At 38.7% G+C, this 12,421-nt stretch overlaps 1 protein-coding gene across 11 annotated transcripts in view; it reads right to left on the bottom strand.

The window, feature by feature from the left end:
* Positions 1–12,421, bottom strand: part of NRG1 (neuregulin 1) — a 1,033,559-nt gene that overhangs the window by 18,907 nt on the left and 1,002,231 nt on the right. For 5 of the 11 annotated variants that reach the window (XM_060085726.1, XM_060085729.1, XM_060085731.1 and 2 more), the window contains one exon: positions 1,450–1,508. In XM_060085726.1, the coding sequence (XP_059941709.1) occupies positions 1,450–1,508 (59 nt within the window). Of the gene's footprint in view, positions 1–1,006; positions 1,509–2,093; positions 2,162–12,421 lie in introns of those variants that run through there. The other 6 variants (XM_060085730.1, XM_060085733.1, XM_060085732.1 and 3 more) reach the window with 2 other exon arrangements.

The following is a 12,421-nucleotide window of genomic DNA, read 5'->3' as shown; positions in this document are numbered from 1 at the left end:
CACCTCACTAAAAAAAGAAAAAGTTTGAATAGTATGGGCCTAATCTCCCCATAATGCATATGAAATTTCTTTATTCTTCCATGTCTGTTAACATAAGGAACAGAATCTTATCCTTTGCATGTATACAAGTAAGAGTCAAATCTCATTCTTTTAGAGCCCCCAAATGACCAATTGCTATCACTGTTTCTTGTGTTACATGAATTTATACCCTAATACGCTATGTGAAATATTTCTTGGGGTGAGAAATTGACAATCTGAATCAGAGGTTGACAAATCCATTACGATGCTTTTGTAAATAAAGTTTCAATAGTACACAGCCATGCTTATGAGTTCATGCATAGTTTATGACTGCTTTTGTGCTACAGTGGCCAAGTTTTCTGTGGTTATGACACTGATGGTAGGGTCTGCAAACACAAAAGTATGTACCATCTGATCCTTTACAGAAAAAAATTTGTCAACCTTTGATCTAAATGGATAACTATATGGAATCCATTTTAAATATAATGCTTTGAAAGCTCCAGAATTAAAAGCTATAGTCCTCGTTCACAAAAGCAGGAGAAATACATAGTTTAGTTATCCGTGCAGTATACAATGTGAATTGGGTCTTTTAGGAATGATGTCCAAGACTTCTTGAAGCCACAGAAATCGATCAAAATTTCCCAGTTCTCATTTAAAAATATATATCTAGCAGCGAACTGTGATATTTCAAAGTAACTAATAAATATTTTTAAAAAACAATTTTCCTAAAATTATTAGTGAAACTAGACTAACATAAATAAATGATTTAACAATTCATCTAAAAATCATTTAGACCCGAATCACTTTTTTCCTAAACAAGGTCAATAGAAGCCTGGCTATCTCCTTTGCTGTAAAATGTTTGTTTGTTTTTAATTTTCCTGCTCAGTGCTTTTTTTAAACTTAAATGCAAACTGTTTGGTTAATGAAGAGAAACATCTGCACTCTTTTTATTCTGTTTATTTGTTAGAAATAACACATTCTGAACCGAAATGAACTTACCATCATTTCAAGTGTGTACTGGTTACAACTTAGCGAACATCCTTTTCAGGATGGGGTCATTTTATAAAGAAGATGGACTGTCCAGTGGAATGATTTTATTTTATCAATAAAAGTGAGACTTTTAAATGCCTTTATTATCATTGCACTGTGTGATATAGACTATCATTTTGTATCACATTATTCAAGATCAATTTCAGAAACATCGGAGCCTCACACACCTATGAGTATCTCAGAGCCAACTAGTCATGAACAGAGGAGGTAATACAATTGCTTTTGTTAATGTTCTCATGCGACAGGCAGAGGCAGTCAATGTTAGGCCTGGTAAAACACATCTAGCTCTAGGTGAAATCTGAGGGAAGATGCAGCAACAAGAAAGCAGCACCGACTGAGCATGCTCCTATTCAGGCAGAGACAGAAAGGGAGTGGACGTACTGTAGAAGCTGGCCATTACGTAGTTTTGGCAGCGATCACCAGTAAACTCATTTGGGCACCTGAGAGAAGAAACAAAAAAACAATGGTAGAAAAAACAGAGAAAAAGAGAAGAGGTGAATATATGCTAGAAAGAAGCTCCTTCAGTGACATTTGATTGAACTTGGTGAGTTCACCCTCAGGAACTGAGTCTTTGTCCTAATCATGGCTTTTAGACTCTGGCATTTCCCCCAAAGGGTTAAAAATTTGGACAAAAATGAGAGAAAGATCCCAGCATTTTAAGTGACTGCATTCTCTCAAAGGGAGTCACTTGAAGTGAAAGCAGATGTTTTCTTTAACTAGGTTTTCTATTTGACAGCATTGGTCCAAAATGTTGGAAGGAAAGGAGTTCTGGTTGGCTGGCCCGCCATGATCACCAGCATCGCTGACCATCCTGGTGGGTCATTCTTTTATAAAATTGATGACCTTTGGGGTCTGTGTTGAGACACAGTTAAACAAGGTCTCATTGAATGGGTTTATGCCCTGAGTGGTTAAACCATAACTAGAACAAAAGGAATCAGTCACAACTGAGTTGTAAAACCACCAACTGGTAGTAATTGTTGCTGTAGTTTGGGGGAGAAAGCAAATTTCAGATTATTTTAACATACTTTCTTGGGTTTGGACTTTCATGGGCACATTCTCAGTACATCTCGCTCCAGTGAATCCAGGTTGGCACCTAGAGGGTAAAAATGTAATAAGCAATCGAACGCTAAAGACACTGAACTTTCAGACTGGCAATTTTCCTCCTATGGAGTATGGAGACTCCTACAAATGACCTGGTAGCTGAACAACATAAAAGAAAGGAGAAGACAAAACATTTAGAAAACCATGTCCCGTGAAAACTGTGGGTTATATATTTCTGTTGTTTGCTTCAGTCTTCATAAAATCAGTTAACTGAAATTTAACTAGAGTGAGGTTGAAAAGTTGAAAAGAAGTGGCAAGTTCTGGGCAGCTAAGTCATTTTCCCTTGGGCATTTCTGAAGTTGTCACTGATCAATTGACTCACTATGTTAAAACACTGGTTTTGGTAAGCGCTTATAAGGTTCCATCCACCATCTTTTATTGTTTAAATGATTCTGAGCTTTTTCTTTTGTAGACACAATTTTGTACTTCATTTCATAGGTATCTTTATAAGTGAAATCAACAAACTACAATAGAAGTCAAGCACTTTCACACTCTAGTGATTACTGACAAGAAAAACTACGTCTCTTTTTGTTTTAAAGATATTACAAATTAGGTCTTATTTTTTTTTTTTTTTTTTTTTTTTTTTTTGCTGTACGCGGGCCTCTCACTGTTGTGGCCTCTCCCGCTGCGGAGCACAGGCTCCGGACGCGCAGGCTCAGCGGCCATGGCTCACGGGCCCAGCCGCTCCGCGGCATATGGGATCCTCCCAGACCGGGGCACGAACCCGTATCCCCTGCATCGGCAGGCGGACTCCCAACCACTGCGCCACCAGGGAGGCCCTAGGTCTTATTTTTAATGGTGAACGAAAGAGGCAGATCTTTATTAGTACAAATTTCACTTCATCCAATTATCCCAAGTCAAAGGCAAATACACTTCTAAACTTTAAACAGTTATTCCTCTACTGAAGTATTTAATAAATGTCATTTTGCATTTAGGGTAAATTGTGTTGAAACTGTATAAAATTTACATTGTACTCACTCATATACATTTGCCTATCAAAATTCCAGAATCCTGGTAGAATATTGTTCTTAAAGTCTTGTGATGGGGCTGTGCCTAAATATGGAAACCCTTTACAATTGCTCTTTTTGTTGCTGTCACTCCAGTAACTAAAGCATTTCAGAATGGATTCATTTTACCCAGTATCATACTCTAATAAATAGGGTCATCAAAAAGTTCCAGGACACCAATATACCTCTTACAGGTGCTCCACAACCATAGCCATGATTATTAGTAATAGTTCATCTAGGCCATAACCATCATGCACACACCTCATGATTTACTTACAACCCTTTCCTCTCCAGAGTAAATAAAAATAAACACCATCTTTTTGGCATCAAAGAGATGTGAATAAAAGGATTCATTTTTGCTAATATAAGGTTGATTTTTTTTCATCTCCCTTAAAGCCAAATTCAGTGCCAAAAAATGGCACTGTTCTCAAATGATTTGGTACATCTACTTCACCTATTTCATGAAGAATGGCTTGTAAGAATAAATACTAGTAGTTCCAGATTTTCAGCCCTATAAGTACTTGGGTAAACAAAGTATAATTATGATCATTAAAAATAGTATCGGGGGCTTCCCTGGTGGCACAGTGGTTGAGAGTCCGCCTGCCGATGCAGGGGACACGGGTTTGTGCCCCGGTCCAGGAAAATCCCACATGCCGTGGAGCGCCTGGGCCCGTGAGCCATGGCCGCTGAGCCTGCGCGTCCGGAGCCTGTGCTCCGCAAAGGGAGAGGCCACAAGCTTAACAACAAACATCTTGTATTGATATAGATTTTTCAATTCTCCAAAATATTTTTTTTAATGAACTGGTTATTTTCATTTATAATATTTTTGCTTCAATGAGTAGAGGAAGATCTGCCTAGAGAAATACAGAAATAAGAACTATAACCTGTAAGGTTGGGTCATTTCTCATGAAGATGTCATTCTACATGCTTCAATAAGAGTGCCTTCACAGGTAATTTAAGAAAAATATATGGAAACTTGTTTTCCATATAACTTATTTGACATAAAAATTTTTGAAGTACATGGGTTTTTTGTTTTGTTTTGTTTTTTTGCGGTACGCGGGCCTCTCACCGCTGTGGCCTCTCCCGCTGCGGAGCAAGGCTCTGGACGTGCAGGCCCAGCGGCCATGGCTCATGGGCCCAGCCGCTCCGCGGCATGTGGGATCCTCCCGGACCGGGGCACGAACCTGCGTCCCCTGCATCGGCAGGCGGACTCTCAACCACTGCGCCACCAGGGAAGCCCTACATGGGGTTTTTATTTGTGTATTTGTTTCTGAACCAGGACTATATAAATCCATATAGACATACACTATAATTAAGTAGGTAATTTCAGAACTAAGAATATATTCTATAATGACCACTTCATCTTAAAAATTTAAATTCTTAATTTGATCACACAATAATCCACTTGTTTCATACAAAGAACATGGTATGAGATATGTGAATATGGTATGTGTGTGTGTGAGAAGAGAAGAGAAGGAGAGAGAACCATTAGAGGTAAGAAATGCACGTATTATTTAAGGATCATGAAATTAACAAATAGCAGAGAAATCATGAGTCCCTTAAGAGAAGAAACGCATTTATTAGAAGATTGCCATTTATGCATCTAGGATGACACTTTTGAGATCACCGGGCACAGGACAACTAGATGAAGGGGATCAAAAATCTTACCCAATCAATTTTCTAATTTGTACAAACTCCTGAGATGATGTTTCCTAGGAAACTAGCATTATCTCTATCATAAGATGATGTATCAATAGAATATTTGGTGCAGTAACACAAGATCTGCTTAAGGTATGCCAATCCTTTTTGGAATTATCAGCTATAACCGAACCAGAACTCTCCTTTCGCTACTGCTTACCTTCACTTAGATGGATTTTCTTAGCGTAAAAGCCTTATTATTATTCAAAGTGGGGTCCAAGGACCAATAGCACCAGCATCTCCTGGAATCTTGTTAGTAGACACGTAGAATCTCAGGCCCCCATCCATAACTACTGAATAAGAATCTGTATTTTAACAAGATCCCTAAGAGATCTGTTTGTACATTAAAGTTTAGGATGTCAGGGGTCCTGACCTCCAAAAGGCCCTCTACCCTGGCATCACAGAATCTTGCTGCTTGCATGTGAGAAGCCCATTTGGCTTCATTGGGCCTCAGCTGTCCTCAGGGATAAAATGAAAGGATTTAACTAAGTGATTATCAAAGGTTTCTCTTACCACGAAGGTTCTGGGAATCACCCTCACACATGGAATCACTGTGCAAAAACCCAGACATCATTTCTTCTGAATGTATTACCAGTCAGGGAGGACTCGAGAACTTAACAAATAAATTTCTGACAGAATGGATTTTTAAGACAATCTGAAGGCAAAATAAATTTCCAATACCTATTCCTAAGCAATTCAAGGGTTCAGCGGCTATAATCATTATGTAACTTTTGTGGACGTCTAGAATTCTTACCAAATCAGATGGAAGGAAGTGGAAACAGTTTCTGCACAAGCAAACTGCAGACTGCATTGACTGGGTGGAGGAAGCATATGCAAATGGAAATGCACCTGATCTGTAGGCTCTGACTAAATTCTATGGAATTACTTCTAAAAGAATAGGTGGACTGGCTGCTGACGTATTTCTTTATTAGCACCGTACTTTAAGCACCCCAATCTATCGCTTTCTTCAGAGATAAGAGTACGGTCAATTTAATCTGATTTTGAACAATATTCTTTGGCACGAGTCTGAGCACCTTCCAAGAATTTTATGTCTTAGAAGAATCTGTTTGAATAAGACCCGAGGCCCTATTGTAGCTCCAAAACTATATATACCATTTGTTTTACTGATCAGATTAGAAGATGGAAATATATATTTTTTAATTTTAGTATTTGCTCTTAACATGATAAACTATCTTTGTTCTATATTTGTTCTTCGTGAGATGAAAACTCAGACTTTTTGTTTGTTTGTTTGTTTGTTTGTTTTGCAGTACGCGGGCCTCTCACTTTTGTGGCCTCTCCCGTTGCGGAGCACAGGCTCCGGACGCACAGGCCCAACGGCCATGGCTCACGGGCCCAGGCGCTCCATGGCATGTGGGATCCTCCCAGACCGGGGCACGAACCCGTGTCCCCTGCATCGGCAGGCGGACTCTCAACCACGGCGCCACCAGGGAAGCCCCCTCATAGACAGTTTTGTCTGAACTGAAGCAGCATCTCTTCCAACTAGGATCAACTCTTCCCTGAGTGCCATATCCTCACCTCCACACATCCACACCCTGGGAGAAGGATTCCTTATTTGGCGCTCACATTGCACGCTGCCCTGATCTCTTCCACTGTTCTCACCTCTCTGTCTCGTGATTACCTCTTTGTGAGGACGCTGACCACATTCTGATCATTTTAGAGCTCTAACGTTTAGCCTGGCTCATGAAGGACTCTCATAAAATGTTAGTTAAACTGAACCTGATTGAGGATCAGACTGCAGTGTCCAGTAAAGGACTGTATTAAGGAGACTCTCACAGTCAATTGATTTGCCAGGTACAGCTCAATAACCGGCTTTTATTTTTATAGTTTGTGACCGACTCTCTCCTCTGTATACTTCCAAATAATTTTTTATAGGCGCTCCCAGTATCCCCCTTATAGACTCCCTCCCTTAAATAGAAACCTTTAAAATTGTGTCTGGAATTTGGAAAAGACTCTAACTCTTTAACAATAAGTCTATTACCTCAAATTTAAATCCTGTTACTGAAATACCATCTTACCTAGGATTTAATAAAGCCATTACAGTCTAGTAACCAAGACTTCTGCACAGCATCAGTAAAATAAAAACTGTTCTTAATAATAACCATAATACATGGTGACAATCCTGATAGTCTTACTATGTAATCGATCATCAACTCATGTAATTTTGTGAAGCAATTTAGTGCTTGGTGTATTTTTTACATTCTAATTGAATAAAATATTTCTCATTGTTTTTGGTGGAGACACTAGACATAGTCAAAGATATTTCCAGAACGCCAAGAAACTTCTGGTTATTGAGGGTTTGCTAATTTTATAAGCCATTATAAATGGTTTTGTGGTTTTTTAAATTTATGGTCAATTTATAAACCATCCTGAGACATCCTTTCTCTTCCTTTCTTTATTTCTTGGTTTCATTAATTTTCATTAGGTCCTCCCTTGATCAGGCAGGAGAAGGGAAACAGGTTTACATACGATATTTTGTCTCTATTTGGTCATCACTCTACCATGAAATAATCAGACAATTTTTTAGATAATTTTCTTCCAAAAAAGAAGAGCCCCTATTTTCTTTTCACTCTACCTCAGTACTAGTTGGGGTATTTCCTTCATATTGTACAACAGCTGAAACAATTTCTTTGATGTCCATGTTTACAAATATCAAGTAATGGAAATGCCAACAGATACATATTGAGGATTATCGGTATGTTTAAGTGTTAGACGTTAAGGACTTTTGCTCGTGCTCCGTAAACCAGAGCTGGCAGTGTACACACCAGGTCAAACAGTGCTAATTTGTTTTTCTACAGTATCACATTGCAAGGGCTGACTTTTCTCACCCCTTCACTCAGGATTCTGGCTAGAACTCGCCCACTCACTGGCTGAGTATCTGTGTTGTAGATTATTCTCTCCCAAATGGATTGTTACTATTATTCTGCATTTTTCCAAGATGAACTTCATTCTGTTATCCACCATGAAGTGAAATTTCTTGAGGTTTGTATATGCTTTTCTAATTTGTATTTTAGTGTTCTTTATGGTATCATCTGCAAAAGACATTTATTTCCTCAAGGGAATGCCTTCTTCAGTACCATTAAAGAAAATATTAAATATAATATATTCCTTCAATAACATTTCCTTCAGATCCAACCTTATACCTCCCCATCACTGTTCAGCTAGTATGGATCATCCTATTTCTTTTTTATTAAGATCTGGGGGCTAGTTCTCAATTCTTGAGATAACAGTATACATAGAGTGGCCACAGTGGACTCGTGGGTAAATACTGAGGGAAAAAAAAAAAATCTAAGTTATCCTGGCTCGCCAGTGTTGTTTTTCAACATCTAAGACATACAATCCCATTAATGAGGGTGCCAGTGTTTATGAATTAACCCCTCCTTGTTTGAACCCTGGTGCCCTTCCCAAAGCTCTGTTTGTACAGCTTGTTCTGAAATGCTCATCTGTAGATGAAAATCCTTGCCATTGTTTACTCTAACTGATGTATCCTTTACTTTGGGGTCAGACAATTTCATCGGATACGGGCTCAATCTATGTCCCATGCATCTACGTGTCCTTGTGACACAATGACTTATGGACTCAGCTAATTTGTGGTTTGGTTTTCCTCCCTGGAGGACGCCTTTCCCTGTCTCATCACACAGCTTAGAGATTCCAAACTTTATAGTTCCATCTACTCCAGCCTCATTTTATGATGAAACATCTAAATATTCACTTTTGACTTAAATCATTCAATAGAAATATTTCAAAGTGGTGCATTGTATTTCAAATAGACTATATGCTTCTCAAGGTGAGGGCTGCATATACTTTTTTTCCCTGACGGAGTTCTCTGCCTCTGGCTGGTTGTGGTCCCCCATGGTACATTCCCTTAGCTCCCTAAATTCTCTTCACAGCATTCAGCACACCAATCATTTATAATTAAATGAATTACTTGAAATACATCTGCTACTCACAAGAGTCTACAGACTCCATGAGGGCGGAGACCACGTGATTTTGCTCACCACTTCATACCGAGCACAAGCATCGAACTTGCCTCTTAGAGGAGATCAATAAATACATGTGGCTGCCTAACTGATTTCAGGAGAAAAAAAGGAACCAAGCTCTTAAGAACACTTAGTGTACCTGACTTTATGCCAAACTGCAGCCAAACTGGTTTCTACAAGAACAAAAGGATTTGCTTTCCTCTGTCTTCACGAAGTCAAAAATGAGTTAATAAATACCTAGGAAGTACATAGCAGGAGTCTTGATACAAGGGGACACAGAAGACATAGAACGCGTGGTCATGTGAAGAGCTGACTATCTACATCGAAGCCACAAGGGTCCCGCCCACTCACAAAGGTTTCCCTCCCTGTCAAATGTTACAGAAGGTAAGTGTCACACCCACTCTGAAGGACGAACACTTCCAGAGCTGGCTGGACTCCAGGTCTAACCCAAAATACATCCCTTTGCTCTATTCCAAATTTCTCCTTCTACAGCCATGATGATGAGGCCATAGGACACAACTTGAATCTGAACCATCACCCCCTTGTTTAATTATGTTAATTCAGCTACTAATATGTTATAAATATCGTCATCCTCCTCATCATCGCTATGCCAGGATTTTATAAAACTTTAACCTTAGCTAGTGTCTTGACTTTCCTCATCTTACCCGGTCCCCAGATGTCTCTAGCCTGTATGGAAGTCTCTTTTCTCTAAGCACTTGCTATGTTTATGGTATCACTCCCCTGCTCCAGAAGTTACTATGATGCCCGATTAGCTATCACAATGTCCAAAGTCCTCTGCCTGGCTTTCAGAGCTCAGGAACTGACTCTCCTGTCTAACTTAGTTTTTTTGCTTTGTTTTACTTCCCAGAATGGAGCTGCTCGTCTAGCTACGCATGTCACTGGGTCTCATGGGAAGATCAGTGCAGCCTCAGTGTCTGCCTGGTATACGGAGAAAACTCCATAAATGATGACGATGTTTATAAAGTCTTCAACTAATTCCAGTCTTTTCCTTCTTGAAATTCTCATTACCATAACAATCAGCACTGTACCACTTGGGATATAGTCACTTTAACTGAGGTACTATTTTAGTTACTCCATTTCTGTAAGTAGACTAAGTTCCCAGGGACAAGCGACCATGCTTCATGTTTTCTCTGTGTTTTCAAAAACGCCTGGCATAGATGTAGCTGTTCTATAAACAAATGTTAATTAATATTTCATTTACTGAGTTTAATTTACTATAACAAATTTGTTGTGACTTTATCTCCTCTAGCTATATGTTTTTCGTAACTATCTCAATAATAATGTGTAATACAATATAGGCCCTTATATATACTACATGGCTTCATAAAAAATAGACAATATCATAAGTTCATGTTTAAAGGCACCTCCCATCTTCCTATGTTTTGTTTGCTTTTTGTTTCTGTTTTCTGTTTTTACATATAAGGAAGTTAATGATCAGAGATAGTACATGATTAAATGAATGTCAAATGCAAAGTTATAAAGCTAGCTGGTGGCCCCAACAAATCAAGTAAAAACTGCTAGCGTTAAATAAAATGAAGAATTGGGAATTAAATATGATAACACAGTCTGTTAAGACAGGTGTATATATTTTTCCAATGTCTACAGAGAGAATGTAATTCTACCATTTATTTTTTATTATAAGGAAAAAGAAATCTTGCTTCCCCAGAGTTAGAAGTGCTTTAGCAGAAATGAATTCATTTAATTTCACTGACTCCCTGGGAAGAAGTTTGGAGAACATATTAACTCTATGTTATAAATATACTGTCCAGAGAGTTGAAGTGAAAGAGCTCAGACTATTCACCAAAATTGGTGGTTAAAACTCTAATCCCCACATGGGGAAGGCACATCTGCCCATAGGACAGCATCATGGGTTTATAAATACGGTCTGGTATAAAATCATTTTTAGATTAAAAAGAAATCACATCAACATCTTCCAAAATAGTTCTCTAAGTAAAGCTGTTCAGAAGAGCAGATATACAAGAACAAGGGGAGAAAACAAAGAGGAACATCTGGACAATGTCATGTTCAAACTGTCCTGTTTCTTTGAACCATGTGACTACATGGGGTACCAGAGGGTAAAAGACGGAATGATTCTTTTCTGGTCTTTATGCAGTCTGGAATAGTAACTGTATTTTTTTCCCCCCCAGGATAAATTTTAAGTTACTATAGAGAGAAGAGAAATATAAAAGATGAGAAACACCACAGAAATTCCTGCACAGTTCCCAGAGGAGAAGTCCAAGTAACCAGCAAACCTCTCCTCAGAGAAGTGTTTAACTGTTATATGGTTAATCCATTTGGAACACCTTGTTCTAAACAGAGAGACAAAAGAGCTTTGCTGTAAAGTCTTCGACTTCAACTCCCCAAAAGACAACAGTGGATGAGATGACCAGAGAGACTACTTGGAAACTCGTGTGCTTGTGGTGTGTCTGAGTCATGTCTTTAGCCAGGGATAAAGCTGATTTTGAATGATGTGGCACATGCTTCAGAAACGTTTTGCCCTGGACAGATGGACCATGTGGAAACTATGAACTGGCTTCATACACAGGACCATGATAAGCCAATGCAACACTTTCGTGTTTTCTGTTTCTATTCAAGTCGTCCAGTGAACAATATAATATCGCAAGACATGGTATATGATGTGCCTTGGTTTCACTTCTGACTAAACTATTTTTACTGTTATAGATGTTTTTAATACAGGGATTAAAAAACAATTAGACAAATTTGACAGAAAAGGCATGACGTATTTTGGATAGTGAACATATTCCAATTCTTCCATCAATGGCTTGCTCTGATGCATCAGTAAAGACATGGTGCAAAAGGGGGATAAAACTGATCAAAATCATAGATGTCAAAGATTTTGTTTCCCACAAGATCTCGTAGTAAGCTTTAACGCTTTTCTGAAAGATTATATCACCAAAAAAAAGATACAATAAAAGTATAATGCCAATTTGCTGAGAACTAGAAGACAATTAGCTTGGGGGAAACAATATTCATTCATGGGTTGCTGCTTTAATAACGGTTTGAGGAAGACAACATTTCACTTTAAGATTAGAAAAATATACAACAAGTTATTTCTTTCTGGATTGGGCTTAAAATTTAATGAAAAGCTGTGTGGGTGAAAAAAATTCCAGTGTTGGCACAATACCAAAATGGAACAAATGAACAGCACTTAGGCGATAGCACTTTTTGTACAGGACATGGGAGGGCCACAGAAGAGCTGAAATTAACACGTGGAAAATAACTGCACTGGTTCCTAAGAGGTATTCAGAAACTATCATATATACTCACTCAGCTTGTAAATCTTTGCAACGGCTACAGTGAAAAATAATCATGTTTCATTATTATAATTAAAATACAGTGGTCTCAGATGTTTTCTAAAGAAGTAAAAAAGAGAAAACATAGATAATCTGGGTACAATTGTTTAAAAAGGAGAAGCGGGCTTCCCTGGTGGCGCGGTGGTTGAGAGTCCGCCTGCCGATGCAGGGGACACAGGTTCATGCCCCGGTCTGGGAAGATCCCACGTGCCGC

The sequence above is a fragment of the Mesoplodon densirostris genome, chromosome 20 (genome assembly GCF_025265405.1).
Source record: "Mesoplodon densirostris isolate mMesDen1 chromosome 20, mMesDen1 primary haplotype, whole genome shotgun sequence".
Lineage (NCBI taxonomy): Eukaryota > Metazoa > Chordata > Mammalia > Artiodactyla > Ziphiidae > Mesoplodon > Mesoplodon densirostris.
Note: the sequence above shows the minus strand (reverse complement) of the source record. Positions and strands in the feature narration are given on the sequence as shown.